Here is a 16918-nt window from a genome sequence, read left to right as displayed (position 1 = left end):
CCCTGTCCTCTAGCATCCACTGATCGTTTATCTATCTCTATAGTTTTATCACTTGGAGAATGGTATATAAATGTAACCATACAGATTTTAACCATTTGAGGTCAGTATTTTCTAATAATAGCCTTGAGATCCATCCAGGTTGTTTATTACACAAATTTACTCTTTTTTTTGCTGAGTTGTATTCCATTGCATGAATGTACCAGAGTTTAACTATTCACCCATTGAAGGATGTTGGGTTGTTTTCAATCTTGGCAGCTGCAAATAAAACTGCTGTGAACATTCATGAACAGATTTTTGTGTGAACATAAATTTTCATGTCAGATGAATGCCCAAGAATGTGACCGCTGCATCATATGGCAAATGCATGTTTACTTTTTTTTTTTTTTTTGAGACGGAGTCTCGCTGTTGTTAACCAGACTGGAGTGCAATGGCACAATCTCGGCTCACCGCAATCTCCGCCTCCTGGGTTCAAGCAATTCTCCTGCCTCAGCCTCCCGAGTAGTTGGGATTACAGGCGCGCACCACCATGCCCAGCTAATTTTTGTATTTTTAGTAGAGACAGGGTTTCACCTTGTTGACCAGGATGGTCTCAATCTCTTGACCTTGTGATCCACCCGCCTCGGCCACCCAAAGTGCTGGGATTATAGGCGTGAGCCACCACACCTGGCCATGCATGTTTACTTTTAAGAGAAACTGCTATGTTATTTTCCAGAGTGTTTGTACCATTTTATATTCTACCAGTAATGTATAAGTCATAACGTTTCTCCTTATCTTAGCCAGTATTTGGTATTATCACCATTTTTTATTTTAGTCATTCTCTTAGATGTGTAATGATGTATCATTTTTATTTGCATTTTCCTAACAGCTAATGTTGTTTAACTTGTTTTCATGTGCTTATTTGCCATTCCTATTTCATTCCTGGTAAAATGTCTCTTCATATCTTTTTCCCATTTTCTAATTGGATCATTTGTTTATTTTGCTTTTGGGATTTGAGAGTTATTTATATTCTAGAGAAAATTTCTTGTTGGGTATGTCATTTGCAACTGTTTTCTCTAGTCTGAACATTGTTCTTTCATCTTCTTAACAGGCGTTTCATAGAGCAGAAGTTTTATTTTTTGATAAAACCAAGTTTATCAAATTTTCCTTTATGGTTTTATTGACTTTTAAATGCTCATATATTGAAGAAATTAGTTCTATGACTGTCAGATGTATTGTAAATATTTTTCCAATTTATGGAACTTTGTTTCATACAAAAATTATTCTTCCATTGTATAGTCAAATTCATAATCATTTTAAGGTATTACTTGTTTTGTGCTATGAGTTTCCTAAACCTTCTCTTTAAAATTCTCTTCTCCTTTGGCTTCTGTAATATGCTCCCTGATTTTGTTTAGCTGCCCCAAAATGTAAACCTCTACAAAAAGTTTTCAGTTATTGACATCTTAATACACTCATTTTTTTCTCTCTCTACATTTTTTTCATCCTATCTCATAACTTCATCTGCAACTTCTGGCTTTGACTTATATTTCTAGCTCCAGCTGATGGGACATTTTTATATGGCTATCATTCCAACACCTCAAAGTCAAATGTCCCCTCAAAAAATTATTTTTCCCTGCCCTTTGGTTACGAATGTTCCCATCATCCTAGGCAGGAAACTGTAGCATCATGCTAACCTTTTTTTGTTTGTCTTATAAACATATCAGTGGTCAGAAATTCCTACAAGTTTTAGTTTGCAAAATCTTCTCCATGGTTTAGATGTCAGTCATCACTAATCTGAGATGTTATACTTGCCTTCTAAACAGTGTTCCTAGTGTTCTCTTTCAGTCCATTATATTCATTATCATCAGTGTTATCTCTCTGGGACATAGTCCAAATATGTCATTCTTCTGCTCATAATCCTACAATAAAAGAGAAAAGTAAAAGGATATAATATTAAAGATAAAAAGTTATATGGAACTCTGGGTATCTGAGACTAAATATTTTATAAAGGAATATTATTTGCAACTCTATGACAATATATTAAAAATATGGAAGAAATTAATGTTTTCCCAGAAAAATATAAATTATCAAAATGGAATACATAGAAAACCTGAATAGATCAGTAATCATGGAAGAAACAGAGAACATATACCATTTGAATAAGCACCCAGTCTTAGTTGTTATAGAGGGAAAAGAAATGAATACAAACTTTCATACTATGCAAATTTTGTATAATAAATTTACAGCCTAATAAATAGAAAGGTTTCAAAACCAACATAAACAAGTTCCACTTCATAAATAGGGCCAGGCGAAGCAAGAGATTGAGACTGGGCAATTTCATTCTTGTTTCTTTTGAATTAATGACCTTTAAAAATTTTTTTTCTCAATAAAATCCCTTGCATATAGAAACATGAAACAAAAACAGAGTGTTTGTGGGATTTATTGGCTTTTTTTTTTTTTTTTTTTTTTGGCATAATTTTTGTACTCTGGAAGCCTCCAGATGGCAGCATTTTACTTGGGAAGGTGTTCAGTGCTTGCAGTGCATTTTGATTTATAGCAGCACCCAAGTCAGGCTGTCAACAGTGGGAGGGGATGGAAGACAAAGTAGTAGATGTGTTTCAAGATATTCTTACCTTTCGCACTCTTCTCTGATTTAACATCCACAGAGATCCTCTGTAAATTGGCAGTTGAGGTAAGCAGTTTCCCTACAGTCAATAAAAAACAGACATTTTATTCCAGCTGCCTTTGTACCACCCCACAAAGATTAAACAGCTGATTTTTGTGTTCCCGACATACCATTTGCACAAAAACTATTTTTATTTTTCATCTTGAAAATTAGGTAGGAAAGAGTCAATATTACACAATTGCAGGAACATTAGTCCTTGCCCAAATTGCTGAAATGCGCTACTTCTTGCCTCTGTAGAGCCTCTTCAAAGTCCATATCATATCACTCTCCCATTCCCAGCCTATGCCTTCTCATCACAACTAAAGTAAACCCAACCTCCTTAAAATGATCTGCAAGGCCCTACAGGATCTGGCCCTCTCCCTGACCTCATCTTCTGCCATACTCCCTCTCTTGTCTGCTCACTTGGTGGTAGCCACCATGGTCTTGATGTTTTTTGAACACAAATGCTTGTTCCACCTGGGGTCTTTGCACTTCTCTATTGTCTCTCTGATTTTTGCATAGTTTGTGTTCCCATTAAAGTCTCTTCTCAGGTGTCACTTCTTTGGAGAGGATTTCCCTGATGACTGCCCCCTTTCCCAACCTTATCCTCCCCTGCTTTTTTCTCCCTCAGAAGAATAGAAGTACTGAAAAATTTATTGTGTCTTTGTCATAAAGTATGTAAATACCATAGAACTCTAGGACACAGATTGTTTACTCTTGCCTCCCCAGAACTAAAAAAATGCCTGATACATATTAGGTACTCAATAACTACTTGTTGACTGAGTAGAAGAATGAAGCAAAGTTCAGTCCTGATATGTCTACACCATCTCTTTTGACACGTTGTATGGCAGATACTTGGAAAGTAGCAGCCCAGTCCTAATCAGGTGGTCTTATTAATGCTAGCTCATTAAATTTCTTAGATACCCATTATCTTATACTTTTATTTCTTAAATTAATTTTAATTTTAAAAAATCAAATCTCCCCAAAGTTGTCACTAAAACAAAAATGGTCAGATAAGTGACAGAGATATTTTTAGCATTTATATAATTGAAAACACATTGAAATTAGCATTAGATTATTCTATAATAGATCTGTAGAACTAATTCTTAAATAAAGTTTATTTTACTGAGAAGTTATGTAAGTTACCAAAAAGAACTTGTCACCTGCATCGAAAGACTGTTTGCAGGACAAATCCTGGATGATATTTTGTCTGCAAAACAACTCTGAAGCATAGAATATTCAGGCTGCAAAGAGAAGACTGTAAATAATTAAGATGTAAATTTGATTATGGCTGTGTTCCCATTACGGTTCTTTTTATGGTAATAGCAGTATTTTATGTCCTCAATTTATAAGTGGAACTGCATCCAGATATAAGTATGTGGAAAAAGAAGTTCTGAAAATTTCTTGTAAATAAAAAGCAATTTATTAAATACTATTCCCATCTGTATGGATCTAGTTATACTCCCAAATTTCAGTTTTGTAACTACATAGAATTCCAAAATTAAAACATAATAATTTAAGTAATATGATATTCTAAAAGATGGTATAATAATTTTGTAAATTCTTCTTTAGTAACAATAAACAATCTTTAAGCTGAAATATATTAAATACCTTAAGTAGAATTGAGGACTTAATTTTTCATATTACTTTACTGAGTGTCCCTATCTGTCGTTTTTCTAAATGCTATTACCTTAATTTGTATTTTTATTTTTAAAAATTATTTTGATGATTTTGTTCATGCTTATAACTAATTAAAGCTTTAATCTATTAAGAGTTTACAATGTGCTAGGCATTGTACTAAGCACATTCAAATTACCTGATTAAGACTCATGGATTAGTCTTAGAATCCAGTTACAATTTATAATAAATTTGCAATGTAAAAATGAGCTTCAACTTTAAAAGCACTGACTTACAAATGGAGTATGTTAACACAATGTATTTATAAGTAGAGAACTATCTGAACTGGGTGACTGCAACTTTCAATGAATGGAAACCTATGCAGCATGAGAAACTGAATCAAATTAGAATAATGTATGTGGAGAATACTAGAGCTCTTTCATATCTTATCTTCATGCAGCATTCTTTGCATTTAAAGATACTACTGCTGACAGACAGTATTGCTTTCTGTGTATTTGCAAGACTACAAAGGCTGATGCATGTGTGACTTGCAGTTACTTTCACAATAAGCATTATCTATGTGAATTCGGTCTGTGGATTGTTGTGTGGCAAAGTTCTTTGGCAGCAGTGTCTCTACTCTGTGTTAAAGGTTGTCTTTGCCCAAGCAGCCATATCATCTCTGATTGCCATAGCTTGTATGTTTTCTGCTGCTATTGTGTCTATACAATCTGCACTGATATGAGACCTTGTTAGTATTCTTTGGCTTACTCTTACCTTGACTCACCACACATTAGTTCACCACAGGGAAGTCATGATGATGGAGATTTCCCAAATCTCCTTAAAGTCACATGACACAAGATGGCAACTTATTCTTCTGGCATGCCAAGATGGATATAATGGTAATCTGTGGTTTATCCCTGCTCAGCATCTGTTTCCTTACAATGAGGTAAAATCAACTCCTTTGGGAACTGACCCTCCTCTGTTGATTCAATTAAGGCCCATGATACTACTGGGGCTAAACCACACTCTGAAGCCAGTGATTGGTACACGACAGTTGAATATAATATATGTCTTGACTATTAAGACTTGTTAAAGAGTAGGCCTGTGACCTAAGCAGGCCAGTCACAGCCATGAACATAACTCTAGGACTTTCTGCTGGAACCACTGGGAAAGAAACACTGTCTTTGTTTTATGTGGTAGCTAAGCCTAGACTTGCTTGTAGCCATTTTGACGCCACTTGAGGTTAGCCTAAGAATGAAGGCAGCATAGGGGAAAGCAAGCTGGGAGGTGAAGAACATACGAACTATATTTTTGAGCACCTAGATCTAGCTTCACCTGAGGCCAACAATAAACCCTTAACATTTTAGGTTAGCTTAGCTACTGGATTGGGTTATATCTTTTGCAACCAGAAGAATCTTGAGTAACTCAGTAGGGATGACCACAAACTGAATCTCAAAAGCAGTTATGTGCCTATGCACGCCTTCCCCCAAAAGTAGTCATATTGTTAATGCTGAAGAGTGGGCCTTGAAATTAATTGCTGGCATATCCCTGAAGATCAGAAAGTGAAATGCAGATTGCTAGTGGTTTATTTGGAATTCTACATTAGTGTCATGTATCCTTTTCATAAAACTGGAGTAGTGGAGAGTACTGATTACGGAAATGCTTGTGCTACAGCATGATGTCAGCTCTACAGTCCTAAAGCAAATCTTAGTATTTTGTTGACAGGTACCATAATTAATAAATAAATGGGGAAATCCCAGTTGAGGTACCAAATTGTTCTCATGTGATGGACATACTTTTGAATTTAGACTCTGCTTTCTAGCTTTGTAATGTGGCCAAGTTACATAACCTTTCAGCCACAGTTGCCTCATATTTAGAGTAGGACTGATAATAGTCCTGCCTAATAGGGCTTTTAAAAAAACTAAACAGGTTAATTTGGGGAACAAGCTTAGAACAGTGTCTGGGTATAATAAGTACTCAAAGTGCATTGGTTATGTTATTTCTCATTAATTTTAGACATCGCATCATTGCCCCAGAGAGGAACCCAGGATTCTCACACCATGACACCATCCCCATGTTTCTCCAGCCACATTTGGACATGGATCAACAGCCTAAGGTATCAATGCAAGATTCTATACTAGACCTGAGAAGGTTGTCAGTTTTTTGTGGGTTAATGGTTAATATAGAAATTCAACAAAGTATGACTGCTATATCAGGATTATATTCAGCCTTGAAGCAATTTCCATTTTTATATGTTCATTTAGACCAGTTTGTATGCTATTTGAAATCAATGAGAAGAGAATTGTGATGGCAAGAAATCTGCCTGGTTAAAAAAAGAAAGAAAGAAAGAAAAAAATATATGTTTTCTTAGACTATATATGGCTTTAAACATTTTTATTTAGAACTTTTTATTTTTCTGAAAATATGTGATTATAGCATTACAATGAAGACATTATGGTTGTACAGTAGCCTTCATTGAGCTCTCTTGTAGCAAATATTAGACATATCTAGTGTAAGTAAAACCACATGTTATAATTGGAAACTATATTACACAAAAAAGGATGTAATATTTGAAATTGGTCAGAAAATCAGAGAAAGGTTGACCTTTTGGCATGTTTTTAAGCTATACTCCTTTGGATAGTATTGCACAATATGAATTTCTGTTACAGGAACAAAATTATTAAAGAGTGAAAACAATGTATTATAATAATGTAATGAAGATTTTTTTACTGAGTTAATTGATCTCAATTTCAGGTAAATAATTACCCACATCTCTCAACTTAAGGCTGCTTTGAATACTTTTTCTGCCTCCTTTTTCATTGTCATTCTGTCAGCTATCACATATTACAACTGTCAGATGCCCGAGTCTAGAAGCTACCCCTTTTAATTTCTTGCTTCTAATCTGCAGTGAAGAAAGAAATTGGATTTTTAAGTGAAAGTCTGAGAGTTTTCTAATGGTTAATTGGATGACCTTAGTGTGTGGTTTTGTGATTTTTTTTCCCCCCCTGAATACTCAAGGCTGCTTATTGCTTGCTTCTGGTTTTCTCAACCATGTCTAGATGAGGATATGACCTTTGGTTAAGTGAAGTGCTTTTATAACAAATTTACAATTTCAGGAAATTTCTATGTAGATAAGCTTTGTACTTATGCATAATTAATTTTCCTTTGCTCATGATCTTCCAATGGGGTGTTTAACGTCAGTAAGAAATAAATCTAGACTCTATGTTATGTACTGGTTGCTCTTCCAAGTTAATACTTAGCCCACTAACCAATCCAAGACAATCATTGGCCTCATCATTGTTCTCTGAATATACCTTGCTTACTCTTGCCCATATGCAATCTTTTAAGCTATTGCTTGGAGGGAAGGCACCTTTTCCTACCTTCTAAGCCATCTCACATTCTAATGTTTCCATGACTCTAAGTCTGGACTACATAGATTCACTTATTCTACTTCCCTGTAACTACTTCCCCATGCATTGCAGGTGAGGGGGCTGATCAAATACTATGAATTATTGTTCTCTACGTGAGGGTATATGTGCTTAGCATCTCTAAGTATGCTATTACCTACTCTGAGTAAATGTACATTCTTTCTGTAGTACAGAGAAGAGAAGAGCATTATTAACATCCTCTTTATATTATTTTAATCATCTTGTATTATGTCTGGTAGACAATAGATGACACCTATTCAGTCAAGGATGACAGAACAACAGACAGGATGGCTAGTGATTTGAGAAAAAAATGTTGGCCCTTCTTTGTACATATCTTTGTTCCTCCTCAAACAAGCCTTCTTTGTATAAAGATGTCTGGAAATTGTCACATTACATAGGAGTGGGTAGAAAAAAGCAATTCCTTTACCACTAATGTACATTTGTGCAGGGCTTCGAAGGCAGCTTGAGCTCAAAGGATTCAGTTGCATACATGATAGTTGAGGTAACAGGTCCACCTATAGATACTAGATTAGTTCAAGTGCCTTTTTTTCATAGGATTTCTTGTCTCAGACATGTGGTCTAGATATATGACTAATATAGCTCTCTAATTGTGGATCTTTTATACTTTCAACTTTAGAAGAACATCTTTTTTGTAATTCTGTTATTCCCATCTCAATCTTTATGTTATGTCAAAGGGAATCTTTACCAATGTGTTTCTTTACTGTTTTGAAACCGCTCTGATGGGAAAAAATGGTGGTTTTTTTTTTTGTTATAATCCAGAGGAAGCTTATTTTATTTTTATTCTAACCATTTGTTAATGCGTCACATAAATCCCTTAGGTTTTCTTGACCTAAATTTCAAGTATTATAAAAAAAAAACTCACAACATGGTTAACAATTATTAGAAATGAATAAAATTTTTTGTGAAATCACTTCATCCTCCCAATTCCTGAATCTAGTATAGAGAGCTGTCTGGAGTCCATGTGGCTACACATTGCTCCAGAGAGAGTATGTATGGCCCCTAAGCTGCTGCAAGATGGTGCCATTTTGAAAGAACAGCCAACACTGGACTTTTATCCTGCCCTGGGGTCCAATAGTCTCTATACTGCCACATCCTTAGGACCCCACCAAGATCCCTCCACATCCACCCAGAGGGTTGCAGTATCATGGCACTGCCTGGACCCAGTAGTACAGCTATGTCCTTGGCATCTGAGCCCATGCAACATCCTACTCCCTGAGAAACAGGTGGTTGAACACATCAATGAGTTTGCCCAAAGCATAGGGAACCACAGCATTAACAGAATAAAGGACAAAATCATATGATCATCTCAATGGAACTAAAAATAAGCATTTGAAAAATTCAATATTCCTTCATAATAAAAACTCTCAACAAACTGACTATATAAGCAACATACCTCAAGATGATAGAGGTCATATATGACAAATCCACAGTTAACATCATACTGATGGGGAAAATTTTATAGCCTTTCCCCTAAGATATGGAACAAGACAAAGACTTTTACTACTTTTATTGAACATAGTTTTGGAAGTCTTAGCCAGAGAAAGAAAGGGCATTGAAACTGGAAAGAAAAAGGTCAGATTATCCTTATTTGCAGATGACATGATCTTACATTTAGAAGAACCCAAAGTTTCTGTCAATAGACACTTAGAAACTGATACTTGAATTCAATAGAGATGCAGAATAGAAAATCAGCATACAAAAAGTAGTAGCATTTCTATTTGCCAACAGTGAACAATCTGAAAAGGAAATCAAGAAAGCAATCCCATTTATAATAGCCACAAAAAAAAAAACCTAAGAATAAACTTAACCAAAGAAGTGAAAGATTTCTACACTGAAAACTATAAAATACAGATGGAAGAAATCAAGAAGACACAACAAAAATGAAAAGATATCCCAGGTTCATGGATTGGAATAATTTAATATTGTTAAAATGTCCGTACTACTCAAAGTAATCTATCTACAGATTCAATGCAATCCCTATCCAAATACCAATGACATTTTTCACAAAAATAGAAAAAACAATTTCAAAATATGTTTGAAACCACAAAAGATGTGAATAGTCAAAACAATCATGAGTAAAATGAACAAGGCTGGAAGCATCAGACTACCTGACTTCAAAATATACAGCAAAGATATAGTAACCAAAACAACATGGCACTGGCATAAAAACAGACACACAGACCAATAGAATAAAATAGAGAGCCCAGAAATAATATGTGTTTACAGGTAATTCATTTTTAGCAAAGACACCAAGAACATACACTGAAGAAAGGACAGTTTCTTCAATAAATGGTGCTGGGAAAACTGGATATCCATATGCAGAAGAATAAAACTAGACCCCATACTAGACCTCACCATATATTAAAATCAAATTAAAATGGTTGAAGGCCTAAATGTCAGATCCAGAACTATGAAACTATTATTAGAAAAAAACACAGGGGAAACATTTAGGACATTGGTCTGGGCAATGATTTTTGGGGTAAGACCTCGAAAACACAGGTTACAAAAGCAAAAGTAGAAAAACAGCATCATATTGGGGAATTCTGCACAGCAAAGGAAACAATTAAGACAGTGAAGAGATAATCTACAAATGGAAGAAAATGTTTGAAAACTACTCCTCCAACAAGGGGTTAATAAGCAGAATATATAAGGTAGGCAAACAACTTGACAGCAGAAAAAAATCAAATAGATTTAAAAATGGGCAATTGATCTAAATAGTTCACAAAAGGGAACAGAGAGATGGGCAACTGGTAAATGAAGAAAATGCTCAAGACATTATTAATCATCAGGGAAATGAAAACCACCATGAGATTTCTCACTGTAGTTAAAGTGGCTATTATTTTAAAAACAAAAAAATAGATGCTGGCAAGGACGTAGAGAAAAAGGAATGCTTGTACAACATTGGTAGGAATGTAAATTAGTACAGCCATTATGGAAAATCATATGGTGGTTCCTCAAAAAACTAAAACTAGAGCTATCACATGATCCTGCAATCCCACTACTGGGTATATATCCAAAAGAAAGGAAACTAATATATTGAAGAAATATCTGCATTTCCATGATTATCATAGCAGTATTCACAATAGTCAAAATGTAGAATTGACCTAAGTATCTATCAGTGGATGAATGGATAAAGAACATGTGGTATATGTATACAATAGATTACTATTGAGCCATACAAAAGAATGAAATTCTGTCATTTTCAACAACATGGATGAGCCTGGGTACATTATATTACTTGTAATTAGCAAGGCACAGAAAGACAAATATCACATGTTCATACTGTTTTTTTTAGCAAAAAGAACAAAACTTTTCTGGGAGCTAAAATGAAAGTTGATCTCAAGGAGGTAGAATGGTGGTTACTAGAGGCTGAGAGGGGTTTGGTTAATGGGTACAAAAATACTGTTAAAAGGAAAGGTTCTAGTGTTCAAAAGCATAGTCAGGTAACTTTATCAATAATTTATATTTCAAAATAGTTAGAAGATTTAGAATATTGTCAACACAACTGATAAATGTTTAAGGTGATGGATATTCCAATTACCCTGATTTGATCATTACACATTATATTCATGTATCAAAATATCACATGTTCCCCATAAATATATACAATAGTCATGGATCAGTAAAAAAAAGTAGCAGACTGACAAAAAATCCTTCCTGAAGTAAAACGTTTGTCATTGAGTAAACCATGAGAGTTCCCATTTACTAATTCACAGAATGCAGTAAAGATTCAAAAGTATGTGGGTTGTTTGGTTCCAACAAGATGCTAATAATAGTAACAATGACAGAGCCACATTTCAGGCCAAGTGGATTAGTTTTATGTTAAGAACATTTCTGCTGTAAATGGGTATAGTATTTAGTGCAGTCAGACATATCAATGAGCCACCTGCTTCATCAGGAAGTGAGAAAACTGAAGGTAGCCTCATCATTATGAGTGAATTTTCAAAGTGAAGAGCTCATATTTCCATGGATGCAGAACTGGTGAATATGAAACTAGTTATTTACTTGTAAATGTCTCAGAAATTAAAGATCATGCTATATTCAATTTTGTGTTAACCTGGCACCTTTCTCTTCCTGGAGCCAAAGTAGCCTACAAAATGACACAGAACATCAACCTGTTCTGATTTTGTTTCCAGTACTCACACATCTTTCCACAAAGCTTATTGTAAAGGAGAGTTAATTGCAGATATGACTAACTACACAAAGCTGACACATATAATATATAAAAAGCTCTTATTACCAGATAAATGCTTTATCAGTGGCAAGTCTATTGAACAGCAAATGGTGATACCCAAGGATAGCCAATAACAGGTCTGATTTCCAGGGGATTACACAGAGGTTGTACTCTGCTTTCTACCTTCTATTAATGAGGAGTATGAATTTGAATCAGGTAAAACTTTTTTAGATGACATACCTATTATATCTAAAAACTTACATTTTATGACTCAAAGGGCAAATGGTTAGTATAAACTGTGTCTCGTATTTAAAATACATTAAATAAAAGGGTCATACTGGCTTTTGGCATGCTTATAATTTTATATAAAGAGATTTCTGGTATGTTCTCATTTATTTCTGACCACTTTTTTGTGACTAATATGTTACCTTATAGATTCTCAGTGGAGACTTGAAACTTTGAAAAGTCTATATAGTAGCAAAGTTTGGATTATTTTGGGAAAAAAAATCAAATTTTTATTTCATTATATTAATACTTGGAAGCAACTTCTGGGATCCTATCATTCTTTTGATGTCTGCTGGATAATTACTGCATATACATTCACTGTAGTGCTCAGATTGTGTACTCACTTCCGAATCCTCAGGTATCATCCACTTGTCCATTAATCCTTTGTTTATAAATGGATTACTGTTCCACAATTATTGAAGAAAGCCAAGCTTATTGTAATATCAATTTTCAGTGTATCCACACATTAATGAAACCTCTTTCATTGAAAATTTGTATGACTTGTTAAGAAAAGGATCTATTTGCACAAGATTGTTCTATCAACAATTTGGGTGTCTCACTGACATTAATTATTCCAATTTTACATTTTTAATTTTAGATTTATTTTTAATAAACAACACATACACATATGAAAAATTTCAAGAATTATGAAAAGTATGCACTGTGTAAAGTAAGCCTCCCTCTTATTCATCTCTAGAACAACCACTCTTACCAGCATTTTTTGTGGTCTTCTAGAGGTATTCATATGCAAAAATATAAAAAAAATCCATCCACTTTTAAACACAAATAACAGCATAACATATAACAGTTTTATGCTTTGCTTTTTCATATAATAATATTTCTTGGAGATAGAGCTCTTCATATTCAGTTGTTTTTATTGGTTTTTATGGCTGTATTCTATTCCATCACAATTATTGAATACACAAAGAGTCTCTGATCTCTTAAGACTTTTTCTTTTAGTTTTAATTTTAGATACAGGGGATACACGAGCAGGTTTGTTACAAGGATATGTTGCATGATGCTGAGGTTTGGGCTTCTATTGATCCTGTGACCCATATAGTAAGCATAGCAGTATTCAACAGAAAGTTTTTCAGCCCTTGCCCCATTCCCTCCATCCCTCCTTTCGGAGACCTCAGTGTCTATTGTTTCCATCTTTACGCCCATGTGTACCCAGGGTTTAGCTCCCAGTTATAAGAGAGAACATGTAATATTTGGATTACTGTTTCTGTTCATTTGCTTAGGATAATGGCCTCCAGCTGCATCCATGTTTTTGCAAAGGATATAATTTTGTTCTGTTTTGTGAATGTGTAGTATTCCATGGTGTATTGGTGAATGTGTAGTATTCCATACTACATTTTTCTTTATCCAGTCAATGAGTGATGGGCAACTAGGTTCCATGTTTTTGCTATTGTGATTAGTGCTGTGATAAACATAAGTGCAGATATCTTTTTGGTAGGACAATTTATTTTCCATTGGGTAAATAGTAATGGGATTGCTGGGTCAAATGGCAGTTCTATTTTTAATTCATTGAGAAGTCTCTAAACTACTTTCTATAGGGCCTGAACTGTGTATAAGTGTTACCTTTTATCTACAGCCTTGCCAACATCTATTATTTTTGACTTTATTAGTAGCCATTCTGCTGTTGGTATCCTATTGTGGTTTTGATTTGCATTTCTCTGATGATTAGTAATGTTGAACATTTTTTCTTATGTTTCTTGACCACTTGTATGTTTTCTTCTGAGAACTGTCTGTTTATGTCCTTTGCCCACCTTTTGATAGGGTTGTTTGTTTCTTTGGTTGTTGATTTGTTTAAGTTCCTAATAGACTCTGGATATTAATCCTTTGTTAGATGCATAGTTTGTGAATATTGTCTCTCATTTTTTAGGTGTCTGTTTACTCCGTTGATACTTTTTTCCTGTGTGGAAGCTCTTTAGTTAATTTTTTTTTTTTGAGACGTAGTTTCGCTCTTGTTACCCAGGCAATGGCTTGATCTTGGCTCACCGCAACCTCCGCCTCCTGGGTTCAGGCAATTCTCCTGCCTCAGCCTCCTGAGTAGCTGGGATTACAGGCACGCGCCACCATGCCCAGCTAATTTTTTGTATTTTTAGTAGAGATGGGGTTTCACCGTGTAGACCGGGATGGTCTCGATCTGTTGACCTCATGATCCACCTGCCTCGGCCTACCACAGTACTGGGATTACAGGCGTGAGCCACTGCGCCCGGCCGCTCTTTAGTTAATTATATCCTACTTGTCAGTTTTTGTTTTCTTACAATTTATTTTGAGAACTGATAGAGTTCGTATGTTTGTCCCAAATCTCATGTTGAATTGTGATATTCAACATTGGAGATGGGGCTTGGTGGGAGGGATTGATTCATGGTGAATTTCTTATGAATGATTTAACACCTTCCCCTTGGTACTATCCAAATGATAATGAGTGAATTCTTGAAAGATCTGGTTGTTTAAAGTGTGTGAACACCCCCCCAACTATTTCTATTGCTCCTTTCTTGTCACGTGATGTGCCTGAACCTCCTTTGCCTTCTGCCATGATTAGATGCTTTCTGAGGCCTCCCCAGCAGCAGATGCCACTATGCTTTCCTGAACAGCCTGCAGAACCATGAGCCAATTAAATCTCTTTTCTTATAAATAATTCAGTCTCAGGTATTTCTTTAGAGAAGTGGAAGAATGGCCTAATATAGAAAATTTGGTACCAGGTATCAGGCATTGCTATTAAGACACCTGAAAATGTGGAATAGACTTTATAGCTGGGTAACATGCAAAGATTGGAGGAGTTTGGAGAGCTCAGAAGCAGAAACGAAGATGAGCAAAAGTTTAGAACTTCTTAGAGACTGGTTAAATCATTATGACCAAAATGCTGATGGCGATACACAGTGAAGTCCCAGCTGCCAGGGTCTCAGATGGAAATGAGAAAATTATTGGGAACTGGAACAAAGGTCACCCTTGTTATACCTTAGCAAAGAATGTGTCTGTATTGTGTTTATGCCCTAGAGATCTGTGGAAGTTTGAAGCTCAGCATGATTACCTAGGGTATCTAACAGAAGAAATTTCTAAGGAGCAAAGCATTCGAGATATGCCCTGGCTGTTTCTAACAACCTATACTCAGATACAGGAGCAAAGAAATAAGTTGGAACTCATATTTAAAAGGGAAGAGGAGTGTAAAAGTTTGGAAAATTTGCACATAGTCATGTGACAAGGAAAGAATGGCTTTTTTTGGAGAGTAATTTAAGCAGGCTGTGGAGCAACCATTTTCAAGAGAGATTTGCATAACAAAAGAAGAGCCAAGTGCTAATAGCCAAAACGTGGGAAAAAGACGTCAACGGCATTTCAGAAATCTTTCAGTTTGCTCCTAACCTCACAGGCCCTAAAGCCTAGAAGGACTAACTGGTTTTATGGGGCAGGCCCAGGACCCCAGTACACATCCTTGAGACACTCCTCCCTGAATCCTGACCACTACAGTTCTAGCCTTAACTCAGAAGGGCCCAGGTAGAGCTAAGGCTACTGCTCTGGACAACATAACCCATAAGCCTTGGTGGCTTCCATGTGCTGTTAAGTCTGCAGGTACACAGAATGAAAGAATGAATGAGGCTTGCCAGCCTCTGCCTAGATTTCAGAGGATTTATGAGAAGACCTGGGTGCCCTGATAGAAACCTGCTGCAAGGGCAGAGCCCTCGCAGAGAACCTCTACTAGGGCAGTGCCAGGGGAAAGTATGGAGTGGGGGCCCCCACAGAGAGCTCACACTGGGGCACTGCCTAATGGAGTTGTGAGAAGGGTGCCACCATTCTCCAGATTCCAGAATGGTAGATCCACAAGTACCCTTTCCCTAAAACAGCTGCAGGCACTCAAACTCCAGCCTGTGAGAGCAGCTCTGGTGGCTGTACTCTACAAAGCCACAGGGGCAGAGCTGCCCAAGGCCTTAGGGGCCTACCCCTTGCATCAGTGTCCCCTGGATGTGGGACAAAGAGTCAAGGGAATTATTTTGGGGCTTTAAGATTTAATGACTGCCTGCTAAGTTTTGAACTTGCATGGGCCCTGTAGCTCCTTTCTTTTGGCTGATTTCTCCCTTTTTGAAGAAGGAATGTTTACCCAATGCTCATACCCTCATTGTATCTTTGGAAATAATTAACTAGTTTTTTATTTTCAGCTCGCAGGTGGAAGGGCTTTGCCTTGTCTCAGATGAGACTTTGGACTTTTCAGTTAATGCTGGGATGAGCTAAGACTTCAGGGAACTGTTGGGAAGGCATGATTGTATCCTGCAATGTGAGAAGGACATGAGATTTGGGAGGGGCCAGAGGCTCGATGATATACTTTGGATATTTGTCCCTGCTCAAATCTCATATTGAATTGTAATCCCCAATTTTGGAGGTGAGATCTGGTGGGAGGTTTTGGATTATGGAGGTGGATCCCTCATGACTTTCTGCTGTCTTTGTGATCTTAAGTTCTTGCAAGATCTGGTCATTTAAAAGTGTGTGGCACCTGCTCCCTGCTCTCTCTCTCTCTCCCTCTCTCCCTTTATATATATCCTGCCTTCACCATGTGATGTGCCTGCTCCCACTTTGCCTTCCACCATGATTGTAAGTCTCCTGTGGCCTTCCTAGAAGCCAAGCAGATGCCAGCACTGTCACCCTGCAAAACTGTCAGCCAATTAAATACCTTTTCTTATAAATTACCCAATCTCAGTTATTTCTTTATAGCAATGCAAGAATGGCCTAATGCAAGGACTTTGTCATAAATTA

At 36.2% G+C, this 16918-nt stretch overlaps 1 protein-coding gene across 16 annotated transcripts in view; it reads left to right on the top strand.

Moving 5' to 3' along the window:
* Nucleotides 1-16918, top strand: part of LOC128931339 (uncharacterized) — a 241011-nt gene that overhangs the window by 70857 nt on the left and 153236 nt on the right. For all 16 annotated transcript variants that reach the window (XR_013532182.1, XR_013532184.1, XM_078365084.1 and 13 more), the window contains one exon: nucleotides 6275-6374. Coding sequence is in view for 14 of the 16 variants with exons in the window: in XM_078365072.1 (XP_078221198.1) it covers nucleotides 6275-6374 (100 nt within the window). In the remaining 2 variants the exon portion in view is untranslated. The remainder of the gene's footprint in view (nucleotides 1-6274; nucleotides 6375-16918) is intronic.

The sequence above is a fragment of the Callithrix jacchus genome, chromosome 2 (assembly GCF_049354715.1).
Source record: "Callithrix jacchus isolate 240 chromosome 2, calJac240_pri, whole genome shotgun sequence".
NCBI lineage: Eukaryota > Metazoa > Chordata > Mammalia > Primates > Cebidae > Callithrix > Callithrix jacchus.
This window is presented reverse-complemented; position numbering and strand designations above follow the sequence as displayed.